The sequence below is a fragment of the Pelodiscus sinensis genome, chromosome 11 (genome assembly GCF_052426305.1).
Source record: "Pelodiscus sinensis isolate ZL-2025 chromosome 11, ASM5242630v1, whole genome shotgun sequence".
NCBI lineage: Eukaryota > Metazoa > Chordata > Testudines > Trionychidae > Pelodiscus > Pelodiscus sinensis.
Window position 1 is genome coordinate 31390941 of NC_143062.1, and position 16033 is coordinate 31406973.

The following is a 16033-nucleotide window of genomic DNA, read 5'->3' on the forward strand; positions in this document are numbered from 1 at the left end:
AGAGTTCATGCTTCCCTGGACACATTCCTGTGCTTCCATAGTTTGAGAACCGCTGAGCCAGTAAGGCTGGGAAATATCGACATTTTAGGCTTAATATGCTTTCCATTCAACCCAGTCATATTTTCCATAAAACAACACTGGAAGTGGAATCTTGGGGGGAAGGAGCAAAGTTAGCAAAGTATTGAACAGTCCTGTACATCTTGACAATGAGGTGATGTACAGTATTGCAGTTCTTTGTCATGCAGCACTAATTCAGAACTGCAGGGACAGTGTCCATAAGCTATGTTTGCCAGAAATTGGGAATAGGTGACGGCAGATGGATCATTTGGTGATTACCAGTGCTGTTCATTCCTTCTGGGGCACCTGGCATTGGCCACTGTTGGACAACAGGATACTGGGCTGGATGTATCTTTAGTCTGAACCAGTACAGCTAGCTGTTCTTATGTTTTTACCAGTATGTATTATACCCTTGTCCTGGACCCTCTTTTTCCAATAGAATTGTTAAGTTTTACAGAGGCTGTTGTTTTTCACAGATGAGTGCTCTCTGGCTTTGTCTACACTGCCAGCTTTTGCCAGCAGGGAGTATGCAAATAAAGTGCTGATTAGCAGTTTGTCATGCTTAATTTGCATAATCTGAGAAATTTTTGCGCAAGGGGGTTTTGTGCAAAAACGAAAAGCGTGGACGTTTCCTTTTTGTGCAAAAACCCTTTTTTGTGCAAGATCTTTATCCCTCTCCGGGAGAGGGATAAGGATCTTGCACAAAAATGGGTTTTTGTGCTAAAAGGAAATGTCCACACTGCTTGTTTTTGCGCAAAAACGGCTCAAATAGATTATGCAAATGAAGTGTGACAGAATGCTAATCAGTGCTTAATTTGCAAACTCTCTGCTGGCAAAAGCTGGCAATATAGACATAGCCATAGGCTATGTCTACACTGGCACATTCTCATGCAAAAACTCTTTTGCGGAAGAGTTCTTATGCAAAAACTCTTCCAGAAGAGGGCGTCTACACTGGCATGTACTTTTCTGCAAGAGATGTGCTTTTGTGCAAGAGCATCCATGCCAGTGTAGACGCTCTATTGTGCAAGAAAGCTCTGATGGCCATTTTAACCATAAGGCTTTCTTGTGCAAGAAATTCATGTTGCCTGTCTACACTGGCTTCTTGTGCAAGAACTGCTGCACAAAAGAGCTTATTCCTGAGCAGGAGTGTCAGAATTCTGGTGCAAGAAGCCCTGATTTCATACATTAGAATGTCAGTTTACTTGCACAAGAACACGCAGCCAGTGTAGACAGGCAGAAAGCTTTTGCACAAGAGCAGCCACTTTTGCGCAAGATCACGCCAGTGTAGACACAGCCACAGTGTATAGAGATGCTAAGCCAGGGGTCATGGATTAACTCATGTGCTTCCCTGTTTGTCTGGGTTTCTTTAAGGTTACAACAGATAAATTGTTCTCAGTTGTCTTGTGTGTTGGCCTCCCTGTGCACAGAGGATATCACAATTCAGCAGCAGTGGGCATTGATTCCAGTACTGATTTTATACAGGGAGCCCTCATGGGAAGAGTGCTTAGCTTTAATGTGAATGCCTGGTATAGCTTGTGGAGGACAGAATACTCTGTCCCAAGCTCACACCTAAGTAACCAGAATATGGCACCGTTTACAATCGAGAATAAGAGTACAGCATTCCCTTCCCTGAACCAGCATGGAAATGTTGGCCTCCCGGATGGCTTTTGAAAATTAATTTGGTGCTTACCAATTTTGGAAAGAGTGGTTCAACTTCGGAAGGAATTCAGGGAGGTGTTCTCACACATAGCTGCTACATAGCTGTCACAGTGGTATTCTTCCCTGCGCCCACTGGTATACTGGTTCACCTCAGTCAAGTGGCTCTTCCTATCTCAGCCTGAGACTGAACAATTTTGAGTCCCTGTGGGGAAACTAACTGACTAATAGGGCGATCAGGAAAAATGTTGATTTTATGAATACAAGATCACACACATTAAGCACTCCGTTTTATTTCTGGACTCTCAGAATCTCAGATCAGAACTTGGGAGATTGACAGGAAAGCTGGAGTGGCGGATAAATGCAATACGAGCAGGTTTTCATGGTGTAAGGGTGACATCTAGTGGCCATCTTAAAGAATCACAAGCTTGCATTTGCTAGTGTCTCCAGTCCAGGGAAATGCAAATTTTCCCTTAAAAATGTCACATTAGCATCTTTCCAAGATCTTGAGAGCTGTGTTTAATTTGTCTGTAATGGAGTAAACTGAAACCAGTCTCATTTTCAATATGAGAGGCATCCTACCAAGAATCTATGTCCCAGCATGAAATCCTCCCAATTTACCTATGTAGCCAACACAGAAGTGACAAGCATCAACATGCAATACTTCACATAGGGTACGTCTACACTTGCACCTTAGTTCGAACTAGGGATGCAAATGTAGGCGACTGAAATTGCTAATGAAACGGGGATTTAAACAGCCTGCGCTTCATTAGCATGATCTCACTGGTGTGTTACTCCGCTCAACAGCTGTTTCGAAAGTGAAAATGCACATCAGAACGTGTTAGTTTGAACCAAAGCCCTTGGTTCAAACTAACGTTACAAAAAATGAAGAGTAACATTAGTTTGAACCAAGGGGTTTGGTTCGAACTAACACATCCCGGTGCACACTTTCACTTTCAAAACAGCTGTTGAGCGGAGTAACACGCTGGTAAGATCATGCTAATGAAGCGCGGGCTATTTAAATCCCTGCTTCATTAGCAATTTCGGTCGCCTACATTTGCATCCCTAGTTCGAACTAGGGTGCAAGCGTAGATGTACCCTTAGATATGAGCAACCCAGGCAGAGGGTAGGTGCACTGGAGTGCAGTTCCCTTGCTTGCCTGGGCTACGTCTAGACTGCAGTTTTAAATCGGAAAAAGATACGCAATTTGCGGTATGTAAATTGCGTATCTTTTTCGAATTTACTTCAAAAGAGGCTTTTCCAAAATTTGGCACATCTAAACATTGCCAAATTTTGGAAAAAAGTGCTCTTTTGACACCGTCCTTATGCCTCGTAGAACAAGGTTTACAGGGATGGCGAAAGCGCACGTCTGCTTTTTTGAAAAAATTATCGGAAAAGTGGATGCATTTCTTGGATGTGTCATTGTTTTTCTGGGATACCTCTGGTATCCCGGAAAAGTAATGCAGTCTAGACGTAGCCTTAGTGACCAGTGCAGAGACAAAACTAGTACTGTGGCCTAGGTTGTAATCTCCATCCTTAAGCCACACTGGAAAATCCATAGGCCATAAATGGCCAGACTGCATCAATCTAATCAGAAATATTGGAAATCTAACATTTAATTTTGTTCTTGGCCAAGAATTGATAATTCATCATGCTGGTGAAAGAAATAAAATGTCAGTAGATAGGAGCTTTCTCTCTTGATCCAGAAGCATCTTGAATCAGTCATTGCAGAGTTCATGGCATTGATTGTATTGCTGTATTTCATTCTACAGTTCATGCTTTGAAAGGGATGAGTGGTATAGTTGCATCAGCAGAACCATTCCAGATGACTACAAAGTTCACAATGCAGCTGCCTTTCATAACAGCGTTGAGGTAAGAGTGAGTCCTGGTATTGCGTAAGAGGATAAAAAAATCTGAATAGTTTTTTTTAAAAAGGAAAAGCAGAATGGCCCCAGGGGCAGAGTGTTCTAATTATTTATATATAAATCATCATGCCAGGGCCAAATGACACAGGTTACCACAGCACTTATATGTTTAATATTCAGACTGCTGAGGCTGCTACTGGTATTTTGAACATGTTGCAATTCTGCTTCGTACTACAGGTTTCATTTAAGTCAATAGGAGTTTTGTTGGAGAAACACTAACCAGATTTAGCCCTGCATGGGCTACTGTCCTAAATGCTTTCAAAAACAAGTATATGCCTTGCAGATGACTGTAAGAAGGCAAAACTAGCCATTAGTATTGCTTTTGTCACAATCTATAACAAAGGATCAATAATTCACCATCACTAAAGCCCTCAGCAAAAGGACTTCATTGAGACCTAACAAACAGTTTATACCGATCCAACTCCATTGAGTTATTCCTAGTTTATACCAGTGTGAGAGGAGAATCTGACGCAAAAGAGTTTTGCTGTTGCTGAATTCTCTGTTCCTTCGTCCTGCATGAGTCTAACTCTCTTTATAGCAAAACTACCAAGATATAGTAATAGACTTGTGCAAAGATGGGCAAACAGCAAAGGAGTTTATGAGTGCCGAATGGTGATAGAAAATGAGGGCCAGATTTGGATCCCATTAATCCAGAGTGACTCCATTGTCTTCCATTGAGATCTGGGTCCAAATCAGTCTGAGTTATAAGTGAAAAAAGTTTGGTGACTTCTAGACAGTCCTTTCCATTGATCACAAAACCATTCCAAAAGATGCACAATAGTCAACTAGGCCTTCATTCTGAGATTGATACACTGAATGCTATGCGGCTTATGGTGGGGATAAGGATTTTTTGATTGAGACCTAAAAACCATGTGTTCTTTCTGGATATTAAAGATATTACAGGATATTAAATCTTGTACTAAAAATATAAGTTTGCCCAGGCAATCTCAGCCAGAATTATTCACTGATGCTAGATGCTCACCAAGTGTAGGTCCATTGACTTCACTGGATCTGAACCAATTTGCACTAGCTGCAGATAGAGGCCCTACTGTTATATCACATGCTGTGTACTAGTTGACTACCACCATCTACTCCAGAAGTGGCTGCATTTCAGCACTTGCGTGTAAAGTTTGTGGAACACTTTGGGGCCCTTCAGGAAGGAAGAAGAATTAGGACTGGAATAATGGGGATTGTGTGTCAAGAAGGAGGTGGATTGGCAGAACTGAGGGTGGGGAAAGGTAAACACGATTTAGCAGCTCATGCTCATGTGGGAGTTGCATTAGCTGAAGTGAGTGTGCTTTGGAAATCTGGCTATTTCTTCACTTCTTTTTAAGCTAAGGGAAAGGCTGGGAATATCCTTGGGTGAGAGGCCTCCAACCTTGGTACCTGTGTCCCACGTCATGATGTGCATGAACTGCGGCTGTGATTTTACCCTCACTCTGAGACGCCATCATTGCCATGCATGTGGAAAGGTCAGTGTCACATAAATTCAGCTTCAAACTAGTCAACAGCAGGCAAAGCCTCTGGGACAAATCCTCCTTTTCACTACACTAGCAGTGGCGGAGGGACATTTTTAAATGTAGGGGTGCTGAGCCCCCTTGCCTCTGTCCACCCTCACCCAGCTAAGGTCAGGAGCAAAGCCCTGTCATGTGAGGTCAGCAGCCAGGATCCCAGCATATGGGGCAGCAGCAGAGACCCCAGTGCATGGAACCAGCAGCAGAGGACCTTGGCATGGTGGGCTCCAACCAGAATCCCAGCATGCAGGGCTAGCAGCCAACCACTGGGGCACAGGGCTTGAACCTGGACCCCAGCACTCAGTATATTAGTGAAATCCTGGCATACGGGATGCCAGAAGAACCCCGGGGTTCACACAATGGGGAAGCCTTAAAATTAGTCTGCGGCACGCTCCGTTAATGTGGATGAGCTACCTCGGATGTAGAGTGCCAGGAAGCACTGGGGGGGTAATTAGTTTTAATTACTCTGGGGAGTAATTATTTTGAAATAACAGATTCTACCACCTCGCTAGGTAGCCTATTCCAGTGCTTCATCACTCTCCTAGTGAAATAGTTTTCCCTACTATCCAACCTAGACCTCCCCCACTGCAACCTCAGACCATTGCTCCTTCTTCTGCCATCTGTCACTACTGAGAACAGCCTCTCTCCATCCGCTTTGGAACCTCCCTTCAGGTAGTTGAAGGCTGCTATCAAATACCCCCTCACTCTTTTTTCTTCTGAAGACTAAACAAGCCCAAACTCCTCAGCCTCTCCTTGTAGGTCATGTGCTCCAGCCCCCTAATCATTTTCGTTGCCCTCCACTGAACTCTCTCCAATGTGTCCACATCCTTTCTATAGTGGGGAGCCCAGAATTGGACATAATACTACAGATGTGGCCTCACCAATGCCAAACAAAGGGGAATAATCACTTCTCTAGATCTGCTGGAAATGCTTTCTAATGCACCCTAATATGCCATTAGCCTTCTTGGTTACAAGATCACACTTGTTGACTCATATCCAGCTTCTCATCCAATGTAATCCTCCTTTTCTGCCAAACTGCTGCTTAGCCAGTTGGTCCCCAGCCTGTAGTAGTCCTTGGGATTCTTCCGTCCCAAGTGCAGGACTCTGCACTTGTCCTTGTTAAACCTCATCAGATTTCTTTTCATCCAATCCTCCAATTTGTCTAGGTCACTCTGGATCCTATCCCTACCCTCCAACGTATCTACCTCTTCTCCCAAGTTTAGTGTCATCTGCAAACTTGCTGAGGGTGCAATCCATCTCCTCATCCAGGTCATTAATAAAGATGTTGAAAAAAACTGGCCCTAGAACCTATCCTTGGGGTACTCTGCTTGAAATACACTGCCAACCAGACATTGAGCCATTAATCACTACCCATTAAACCCAACAGTCTAACCAGCTCTCTATCCACCTGACAGTCCATTTATCCAATACATACTTCCTGAACTTGCTGGCACGAATTATATGGGAGACCATATCAAAAGCTTTGCTCAAGTCAAGTTATATCACATCCACTGACTTCCCCATGTCTACAGTTACCTCGTCAAAGAAGGCAATCAGGTTGGTCAGGTATGACTTGCCCTTCGTGAATCCATGTTGACTATTCCTGATCACTTTCCTCTCTTCCAAGTGCTTCAAAATGGATTCCTTGAGGATCCTCTCCATGATTTTTCTGGGGACTGAGGTCTGTAGTTCCCTGGATTGTCCTTTTTCCCTTTTTTAAAGATGGGCACTTCAATTGCCTTTTTCTAATCATCTGGGACGTCCCCCAATCTGCATGAGTTTTCAAAAATAATGGCCAATGGCTCTGCAGTGACATCTGCCAACACCCTCAGCACCCTTAAATGCATTAAATCTGGCCCCATGGACTTGTGTATGTCTGACTTTTCTAAATAGTTCTTAACTTGTTCTTTCTCCACTGTGGGCTGCCCCCTTCTTTCCATACTTTGTTGCCTAGTGCAGTAGTCTGGTAGCTGACTTTGTCTGTGAAGACAGAGGCAAAAAAAAGCATTGATTACTTCATCTTAACCCACATCATCTGTCACTAGGTTACCTCCCTTATCCAGTAAGGGTCCCATGCCTGTAGAAACCTTTCTTGTTACCCTTCACATCTCTTCCTAGCTGCAATTCCAATTGCTCTTTGGCCTTCCTGATTACCCCCCTGTATGCTCGAGCAATATATCTATACTCTTCTCTAGTCATCTGTCCAAGTTTCCATTTCTTGTAAGTTTCCTTTTTGTATTTAAGCTTGCCAAGAATTTCACTAAGCCAAGCTGGTCGCCTACCATATTTGTTTTTCTTACTGTGCATCGCAATGATTTGTTCCTGTGCCTTCAATAAGGCTTCTTTAAAATACTGCCAGCTCTCCTGGACTCCTTTCCTCTTCATGTTTGCATCCCAGGGGATCCTGCCCAGGGAATCAGTTCACTGAGGGAGTCAGAGTTTGCTTTTTCTTAAGCCCAGGGAATGTATTTTGCTTTTTTCCTTTCTTCCTTTCATCAGGATCCTGAAATTGATCATCTTATGGTCGCTGCTTCCCAGGTTCCACCCATATCTACTTCCCCTACTAATTCCTCCCTGTTTGTGAGCAGCAGGTAAAGCTGCGCATAGCCCTTCTTGGTACCTTCAGCATTTATATATACCTCCAGTCCTGTTTTGAATCCAGTTCAGCTCTTCACCTCAGTGATGGTTTCTGATATTGAACTTCACAGGCTACTTACGTTTCATGTGAAAAGAAAACATTTCTTTTGATCAATTTTAAATTTGCTGCCTTTCAATTTTAGTTAATGTTAAGAATATAAGAACATAAGAATGGCCGTACTGGGTCAGATCAAAGGTCCATCCAGCCCAGTACCCTGTCTGCCGACAGTGGTCAATACCAGGTGCCCCAGAGGGAGTGAATCAAACAGGTAATGATCAAGCGATCTCTCTCCTGCCATCCATCTCCACCCTCTGACAAACAGAGGCTAGGGATACCATTCCTTACCCATCCTGGCTAATAGCCATTTATGGACTTAACCTCCATGAATTTATCTAGTTCTCTTTTAAACCCTGTTATAGTCCTAGCCTTCACAACCTCCTCAGGCAAGGAGTTCCACAGATTGACTATGCACTGTGTGAAGAAGAACTTCCTTTTATTTGTTTTAAACCTGCTGCCCATTAGTTTCATTTGGTGGCCCCTAGTTCTTATATTATGGGAACAAGTAAATAACTTTTTCTTATTCACTTTCTCCACACCACTCATGATTTTATATACCTCTATCATATCCCCCCTTTGTTTCCTCTTTTCCAAGCTGAAAAGTCCAAGTCTCTTTAATCTCTCCTCATATGGGACCTGTTTGAAACCCCTAATCATTTTAGTTCCTAATCAATGTTCCACTATGATAGTTGTAATCTGGATTTTAATTTTAAATTCCTTGCCCACTAAAAGATTAATCCTAGTTCAATGATATTTCAGTTTCACAAACAAAACCCTTCCCTGCCTTAGCCAGCAGAATGACATGCCAATTCCCTTCTGAAAATACCTTTAATAAGCATTATCAACCCGTTTAGTGGTGCCATGGCCAGCATGAATTTTGATTTAAGGGAATGTATAACGCTCAGAGAGATGACCATAAGAATACGGTACAATTATCAGTAATTTTATATTATTGTTGTAGCTAAGACACTCAATCAAGAACTAGGCCCCCACTGTTCTAGGCACTGTGTAAAAACAGAACAAAAAGACTCTTTCCCAAAGAATTTACAATCAAAGTATAAGACAAGACATAACAGATGGATACAGACAAACCAGCAGGGGAGTATTTGTTCGTCAGCATGATAGACAGTGGCCTACCCATACCAGCAGTCAGGTTTTTTGTAGACATCATGATAAAGGAGAATTTTTTGGTTAGACCTAAAAAAGAACAATGAAGTGACAATTAAATACACTGTTGGAAATCTAGAGTAATTACAATGAAATCAGGGAAATTATCCTTATTTATACTGGTTTAACAAAGAGCCAAATTTGGCCCATTTAGCTTTCTCCCATGCTAACCAGTCCAGAGGATGTGTTTGGTAATGTACATTGGGATGGGGGAATGAGATATATATTTTTTTCTGGGGTAGATTATATGTCGAAATTGTTCAAGAAACAAGCATCCCCTGACATACCTCAAAGACCGACTAGCAAAAGTCTGTGACAGCTGCTACTCAGAACTGAGAAAAAGGGGTGAGTCCTCACTATTCCTTGATGAGTTGAATGAAAATGTTACCTGCATATGAAGAGAGAAGATTCCCATTCAGGGAATTTCTCCTTCAGACATAGTTATGAGCTATATTAACAGTGATACAAATGCATAGTCTGGGGGAAATAGTAGACTGCATGGCGGCTGAGAAGCTTTTAGGGTAATTCTACACTGCACGCTTATTTCGAAATAAGCTATTCCAGAATAGTTATTCCAAAATAGCTTATTTCAAAATAGCACATCTACACTGCAGGAAAGCCTCAAAATTAGTCCGAGGCAGGCTTCCTTAATGTAGATGTGCTATCTTGATTTAGAGTCCCAGGAGGCACTGAGGAATAACTTAGAATAGCAGCAGTGGAGCGTCTACATAGGACTTTCAGAATAGATGTTATTCCTCATAGAATGAGGTTTACAGATTTCAGAATAAGCTGTCTGTTATTTTGAAATTATTTTGAAATAACGGAATGGCTGTATAGACACTCGCATTGTTATTTCAAAATGCTAGTTATCTCAAAATAATGCTGCAGTGCAAATGCACCCTTAGTGAGCTGGAACCTCCAATTCTTCCTATGATTTCTTGGTGTACTAAAATAATAAACAATTGCACTCAATGCTACCATGCTGCTTACAGCTAACAGCTCTTCTTTGTATTAAAGCAAAGCAGTGTCTTAAAATTAAAGACACTATCAAACACTATCTATCTCACTACAAGGAAGGACCATTTCCCATAGTGAAGGGCTATGGTCATTGTGATGGACAACTTATAGGCAAGAACTATTTTGTTATGAGCTTAGGCACATGTGCAATTTAGTTTATCTTGGTTAAAGAGATCCATACATCCATTTTAACAACATGACAGACATCTAGGCTACGTCTAGACTGGCCCCTTCTTCGGAAGAGGCATGCTAATTTCTAACTTTGGAATAGGGAAATCCGCAGGGGATTTAAATATCCCCCGCGGGATTTAAATAAACATGGCCGCCGCTTTTTTTCCGGCTTGGGGAAAAGCCAGAAAAGAGCGTCCAGACTGGCGTGATCCTCCGGAATAAAGCCCTTTTCCGGAGGATCTCTTATTCCTACTTTATTCCGGAGGATCGCGCCAGTCTGGAGGCTCTTTTCGTAGCCGTAGATGTAGCCGTACTGTTATTGTTTAGAGAAGGAAGACATGCAACTGTCTTAGTGGTCTGAGCCAAGTGACAACTCAGGCTGTATTGATTCAAAGCTGTGCTCCCTTCAGATTTTCCAGATGATGTATAGTGACACGTGAGATTCAGAAAGGCTATAACCCAGATGATGGCACTGACTGGTACAATACTGTCCTCGTTAATAGGGTGACAGGGCATGTCCTGACGAGGGAATAAATTGTCTTCTGTACTCAGAACACAATGGAGAAAAGTTCAGGCTTGAAAGAACAACCCCAAAATGAACCTATTTTCTTTGCCATGGAGGTGGCCCAGGAACAAATCAGAACAGGTAGAGTGCACAAACAGCAGACACACACAGTCAGTGCTTTCAAAGGTCATTAAATGTCAGAACGCAACATAACATAATTATTTTCCTTCTCATCTTCTATACAAGCTGTATCCCAGATGTACTTGTAGGGGATGTTTCCACTGTGGAATGCCATAAAGCTCACTGAATAGCAATTCTGCTATCTAGACTTAAAAGCGGAGTTTGATCAAAAATAGCGAAAGGAAGATTAAGCAACTATAGTGAGGAATTGCATTTTCTTATTATTTGCATTAGCTGGGAATTTAGTATTTCTTGTTGTAATGTTAACCTAAGTGTTTGCACCAGTTAATCCAGTCTTTTTTGCCTGCCATTTCTCCTACTATTGTAGAACGGCCAGTAAGTGTGAGCTTCCCTCCAACTTCATCCAGGTTTTCAGGCAGTGCCTTCTCCTCAGTTTTCCACAATATTCACTATTCATCCTTCAAGAAACAAAAGAAGATCCCTTCTGCTCTTATGGAGGTAGGATCAACGCTGCCTGAGAAAAGGCAAGGAAACTAGATTTAGAAAAATGTGCATTGGCACACAGTAGCTTTCAGTCTCATTGTTTATCATTTGTTCTATATGCTGCAGGATCAACCCACTGTCTAGATCCTCTGTATCATGTGATTACATTTTACTCGGTATAACAGGATGAAATACAAAAACACACTAAAATCTGATGCTATTGCTATAGTTTCTCTTTCCTATTAAGACCAAGTCAGCTTAACATTTAACCTTCGTTTTCCCTATAATTTCAATTAAATTGTAAAATGTATTTCCATCCTGCAAGCTTTTAAAGGTTGAATAACACACTCAGAGAAGTAGCTCCGGAGAAGCATGAGAGATCACTAGTTTGACAATAGGAGTTTGGCAATGATCAGAAATCACTGTCATCCAGCAGTTACTCTGTGACCTTACTCCAATTCTTATTTCCAGTGTGTCCCCTTGGATTTCAATTGAATGAAGACCCAGTTAGTGAGAGTTGGTGGGCGGGGGCAGTAAAGCTAGCCCTTTCAAAGCAATTGGTGAATGCAGCTATTTAATTGTGTTGTCTATAGCTCACCCTGCCCTACCTGAAATAAATGGATGAAATCCTGACCCTACTGAAGCAATGGCAAAACTCCCATAGTGGAACCATGATTCATCCAAAAACATTTCTTTCCCTTCTTGAACTAAGCATCACATTCAAAAACTGACTACATTAATATCCTCCGACTATCCATACAGTCTGCCTACCGAAATATGTAAGGCCCTATCCTGGCAATTCAATTTCAGGTAACTGATTTCAGTGAGATCAGAATCTGGACCAATTGCGGTACATGTAGTTATCCTCCATGAAAAGGGGGAGGGCACATAGGTCTCTTAACTTTGTTTGTGTTAAGCTGGAACAGGGATAACTGTACAAACAGAGTAGATAAAATATTCATGGAAGATACTGCATAAACCAACATGACTACCAGGGTTAAGCAAAGTTCAAGAAGTTACATTTCAGCTCCATTTATTCTGGAAAAATAGAGATTGCCCTTTTACAAGACAGCAGCACACATTTATTAAAATGAAACTTTCTACAATAACCTTGATCTGAAAGCCATTCACAGGATTGGTGGACTTTCTCATGCTCCAAACTGCTACAGTAGAATATTATAAATATAGTTAATTCCTATATTCTGTCTGTCATCAAAGGCTGATTTTCAAGTCCATTCCCCTAGTTGACTCTCTGCTTTATTCAGGTATCAGTATTGTTTATTAATATTATAATTAATATATACTGTATTGCAATTATATAGCACCTTTCACCCAAGGAGCTCAAGGGTCTTTACAAACACTAATTAATTAAGCTTTAATTCTCCTCCCCTCACCCTGCCAGGGAAGCAATTATTTAAAAATATTGAGGAGAGTATTTATTCACAGATGAAACTGTGTTATAGAGAGATAGCTCACTCAAGGTCACATCACAAATCCATTGTAAAGCTTACAGAACCCAGAACCCTTCTGCTTTACTCAACACCATCCTTCCCCTTTTTAATCATGCTTCTTTGAATATATAAAGAGACAAGAAAAAGGGGATAAATTAAATTCCTCAATTGGAGAAGTATAAATCTAGAGGCTTAAATGATTAGGCTTCTTTGGTATCAGTGAGAACAGATTTGGCCTAAGATAAATTCTCTAGTAGTGCTTTTATGCAGAATAGTATTTTCATGATTACATTTTTCTCCGATTTATGCCACGTCAGTGTTTTCACACCTTGGTTATATTCTTAAGGCAACAGGTGTCTTTGGGTACCTTTTGTAAAAAATGGGCCTTGTTTATGGTATGCTTGCTGCTTTGGAGGGGGAAAAGCATCTGATGTCATAGATTCCTTGATTATCCTCTATGCAGGTGGCAGCTTCGGGAGAAGGATCTTCTATCAGTGGCTATCTCAGCAGGTGTAAAAGAGGCAAAAGGCACTGGAAGAAGCTCTGGTTTGTTATCAAAGGCAAAGTCCTCTACACCTACACAGCAAGTGAGGTATTGCCTGTCTTGATGTGACAGAACTTCCCAGTCCTGTTTTCATGTTTGTTTTCCCACTTCTTACATATGACAAATGCAATTTGAGGGGTGTACCTACAAGTTCTTGTGTAATCATTCTTTTTGGAAATATGCCTGATGATGCAGTGGCATTACAATCACCTTCATATGTTATGATACCCCAGGAAGCTGGAAATCCAATCACAGCCCTCACCTGACCCTTCTTTCCAAATTCCTTTTCCTCTGTATATTTGTTACATACCATGTTGATTGTAAATGCTGAGCTACAAGAGACCTGGTTTAATCTGCCAGCAAGCTATTGCAAATCAAAATACAAATACTTAAAATCCTCGGACTTTTCTTGGGTGCAATCCCTGTATGTTTTGAGATAGTGACTTAGAACTGATAATTGTTACATAAATAAGAGAGCTTTCTAAAAAAAGGAAGTCCCTGACTTTATCCAATCAAAGATCAAAATGGCAACTTTTCAGGAGCTAGTGATAGACTGGATGTGCCCATGGGACAGACTACAGCTACAATCTTCAGTATGGAGGGGTAGCTGGTGAAGAATAGAGGGGAAGCATACCATGCTCCATGTGACCTGAGCAGCCTCTGCAGGCCCTTCTTCCCTGTGAAAAGGAAGGGTGGCCATCAGCTGCACGTGATTTGTAGATAAAGAAGATCTGACTGATTGGCTTCATAACTGGAAACCCTGAAACAGAGCCTCTTGCTGAATTAAAGACACAAAGCTCAGACTACAAGCAATTGTAATAATACTTGGCATCTTAAATCTTCAAAACACTTTGCAAACATTAACTATTTAAACATCTCATTATATCTGAGAGGTAGGGAAAGTAGTATCATCACCTCTAAATAGATGATGCTGAGGCATGAAGAGGTTGCATGATTTGACCACAGTCACAAAACAAGTCAGGGCAGATCAAGGACTAGTACTAAGGAAATGTTGACACCCAGGCCTCTGTTTTATCTGTTAGCCTAGATTTCCTCTATAGTTAGATTAAAATATCTTGAGCCTGATTTTTCAGACGTGCAGGCAACTTGTAGCTCCTACTGACTTCAGTGGGAACTGTCTATGCTTAGCATATCAGAAAATCGGGCCCTGTACAGTAAGGCATGCCCTTCACAGGGTGGAGAATTCCACTAACCTTAAAGGGTTGCACCAGTGTTAGTGATAACCCTTTATGAGATATGAAAAACAGTGGCTACCAAACTGCATTATATGCTCCAAGCCTTGCCTATATCTTAAACAGCAATAACTAAAGAGACAAACTTAAATCTTTTAACCATCAATAGTTTTGCAGCACCTTAGAGACTAACAAAACATGTAGATGGTATCATGAGCGTTGTTTAAATTTTTCCAGCTACAGATTAAGTTGGCTACCCTTCGGAAGCTGAACAGACCAAAAACAAAACCCCAACATTACTTTAATAGAGGTATAAGGACCAAAATTGCTGCCACCAGTAACAGTTTAACTGCAATTCAATTAAGGCTTATTGTTTTACTTTTTTGTTTTTATTCCATTTGTACAGTGAATTCTCTGCCAAGTGAAATTATTGGGAATAAATTAACAGTGAATCGCATTACCAGCTCATAAATTGTAAAGAGGTGTCATTAGAAGTGAGCATGCTGTGTGATATAGTGAAGATGAAGCTGTTAAAAAAAACTCCTGTGGTTGTGTGGGGGTCATTTGCTACCAAACATAGGTGGCATTCAGTAATTATGGCTTAGATAATAAAATACAGGATCTTTCATCTCTATACCCTTAGTACAAACCTAGCCAAAAGATAACAGTAACCAGATACTGTTCCCATCAGATCTTCTCAGTGGCCTGTAGATTGGTGAATTACATATGAGCCTCACAAAACACATTCACGACTAGTCCTGTATTGGAATCTCATCAGTAGTCTAAACAGGGCTGAATGGATACGGAGAATTCCATCCCAGTGGTGGTTGAGTTAAGGATCTTGGCAGAGCAACACAAAAGGAACATTTGAACTGCTGCTAGCAAGGCTGCACCTACTCACTAGACAGCATACTTCTCCAGGATTTTCATCTCAGCACCAGATTATTCATTTTTATACTATAATTTCAGAAACTTGTTGAAGCCCTATCAAGAAGAGGGAGTCAGACACTATAGCTATTGGACAGACAGCCTTTGCCCCACAAACTGCAGCCCATTTGGAAGTGCTCCTTCTAAAGTGTGTCCCCTCCCCCACATTGATTTTAGGATAAAGTCGCCACAGAGAGTCTGCCTTTGCTGGGTTTCACAGTTACCCCAGAAAAGGAGGAAGGAAGTATGGATGCAGTTTTCCATCTTTACCACAAGCAAACCTTGTTTTATAGCTTCCGTGCGGAGGATAACAATTCAGCACAGAGGTACTGCACGTGGAATTGCAATTACATACTAACTCTTGAATGACTAGAAAGCGTAAGCAGCACTATTGACTCCTCTAACATATATCTTCCCATTTCCTTTCATTTTGAATGCAACTGCTACAGAAAAAGAGAAACTATGGAAATGCTAGTTAGTCAATTATAATACAATTGTCTGGATGGTATTAAACATCAGGTAGAAATTACTCCATCTTGACAAGATGGGAATTTTTGCTTCTTTGTATAGGTGCAACTAAGCCATAA

At 41.3% G+C, this 16033-nt stretch overlaps 1 protein-coding gene across 5 annotated transcripts in view; it reads left to right on the forward strand.

The window, feature by feature from the left end:
• The window catches only part of FGD5 (FYVE, RhoGEF and PH domain containing 5), a 183181-nt gene that overhangs the window by 165179 nt on the left and 1969 nt on the right, over positions 1 to 16033 (forward strand). For 2 of the 5 annotated variants that reach the window (XM_025189555.3, XM_025189554.3), the window contains exons 15-20: positions 3486 to 3585; positions 4973 to 5110; positions 9257 to 9359; positions 11216 to 11372; positions 13246 to 13374; positions 15624 to 15772. In XM_025189555.3, the coding sequence (XP_025045340.3) occupies positions 3486 to 3585; positions 4973 to 5110; positions 9257 to 9359; positions 11216 to 11372; positions 13246 to 13374; positions 15624 to 15772 (776 nt within the window). The remainder of the gene's footprint in view (positions 1 to 3485; positions 3586 to 4972; positions 5111 to 9256; positions 9360 to 11215; positions 11373 to 13245; positions 13375 to 15623; positions 15773 to 16033) is intronic. The other 3 variants (XM_006132845.5, XM_025189558.3, XM_006132847.5) reach the window with 3 other exon arrangements.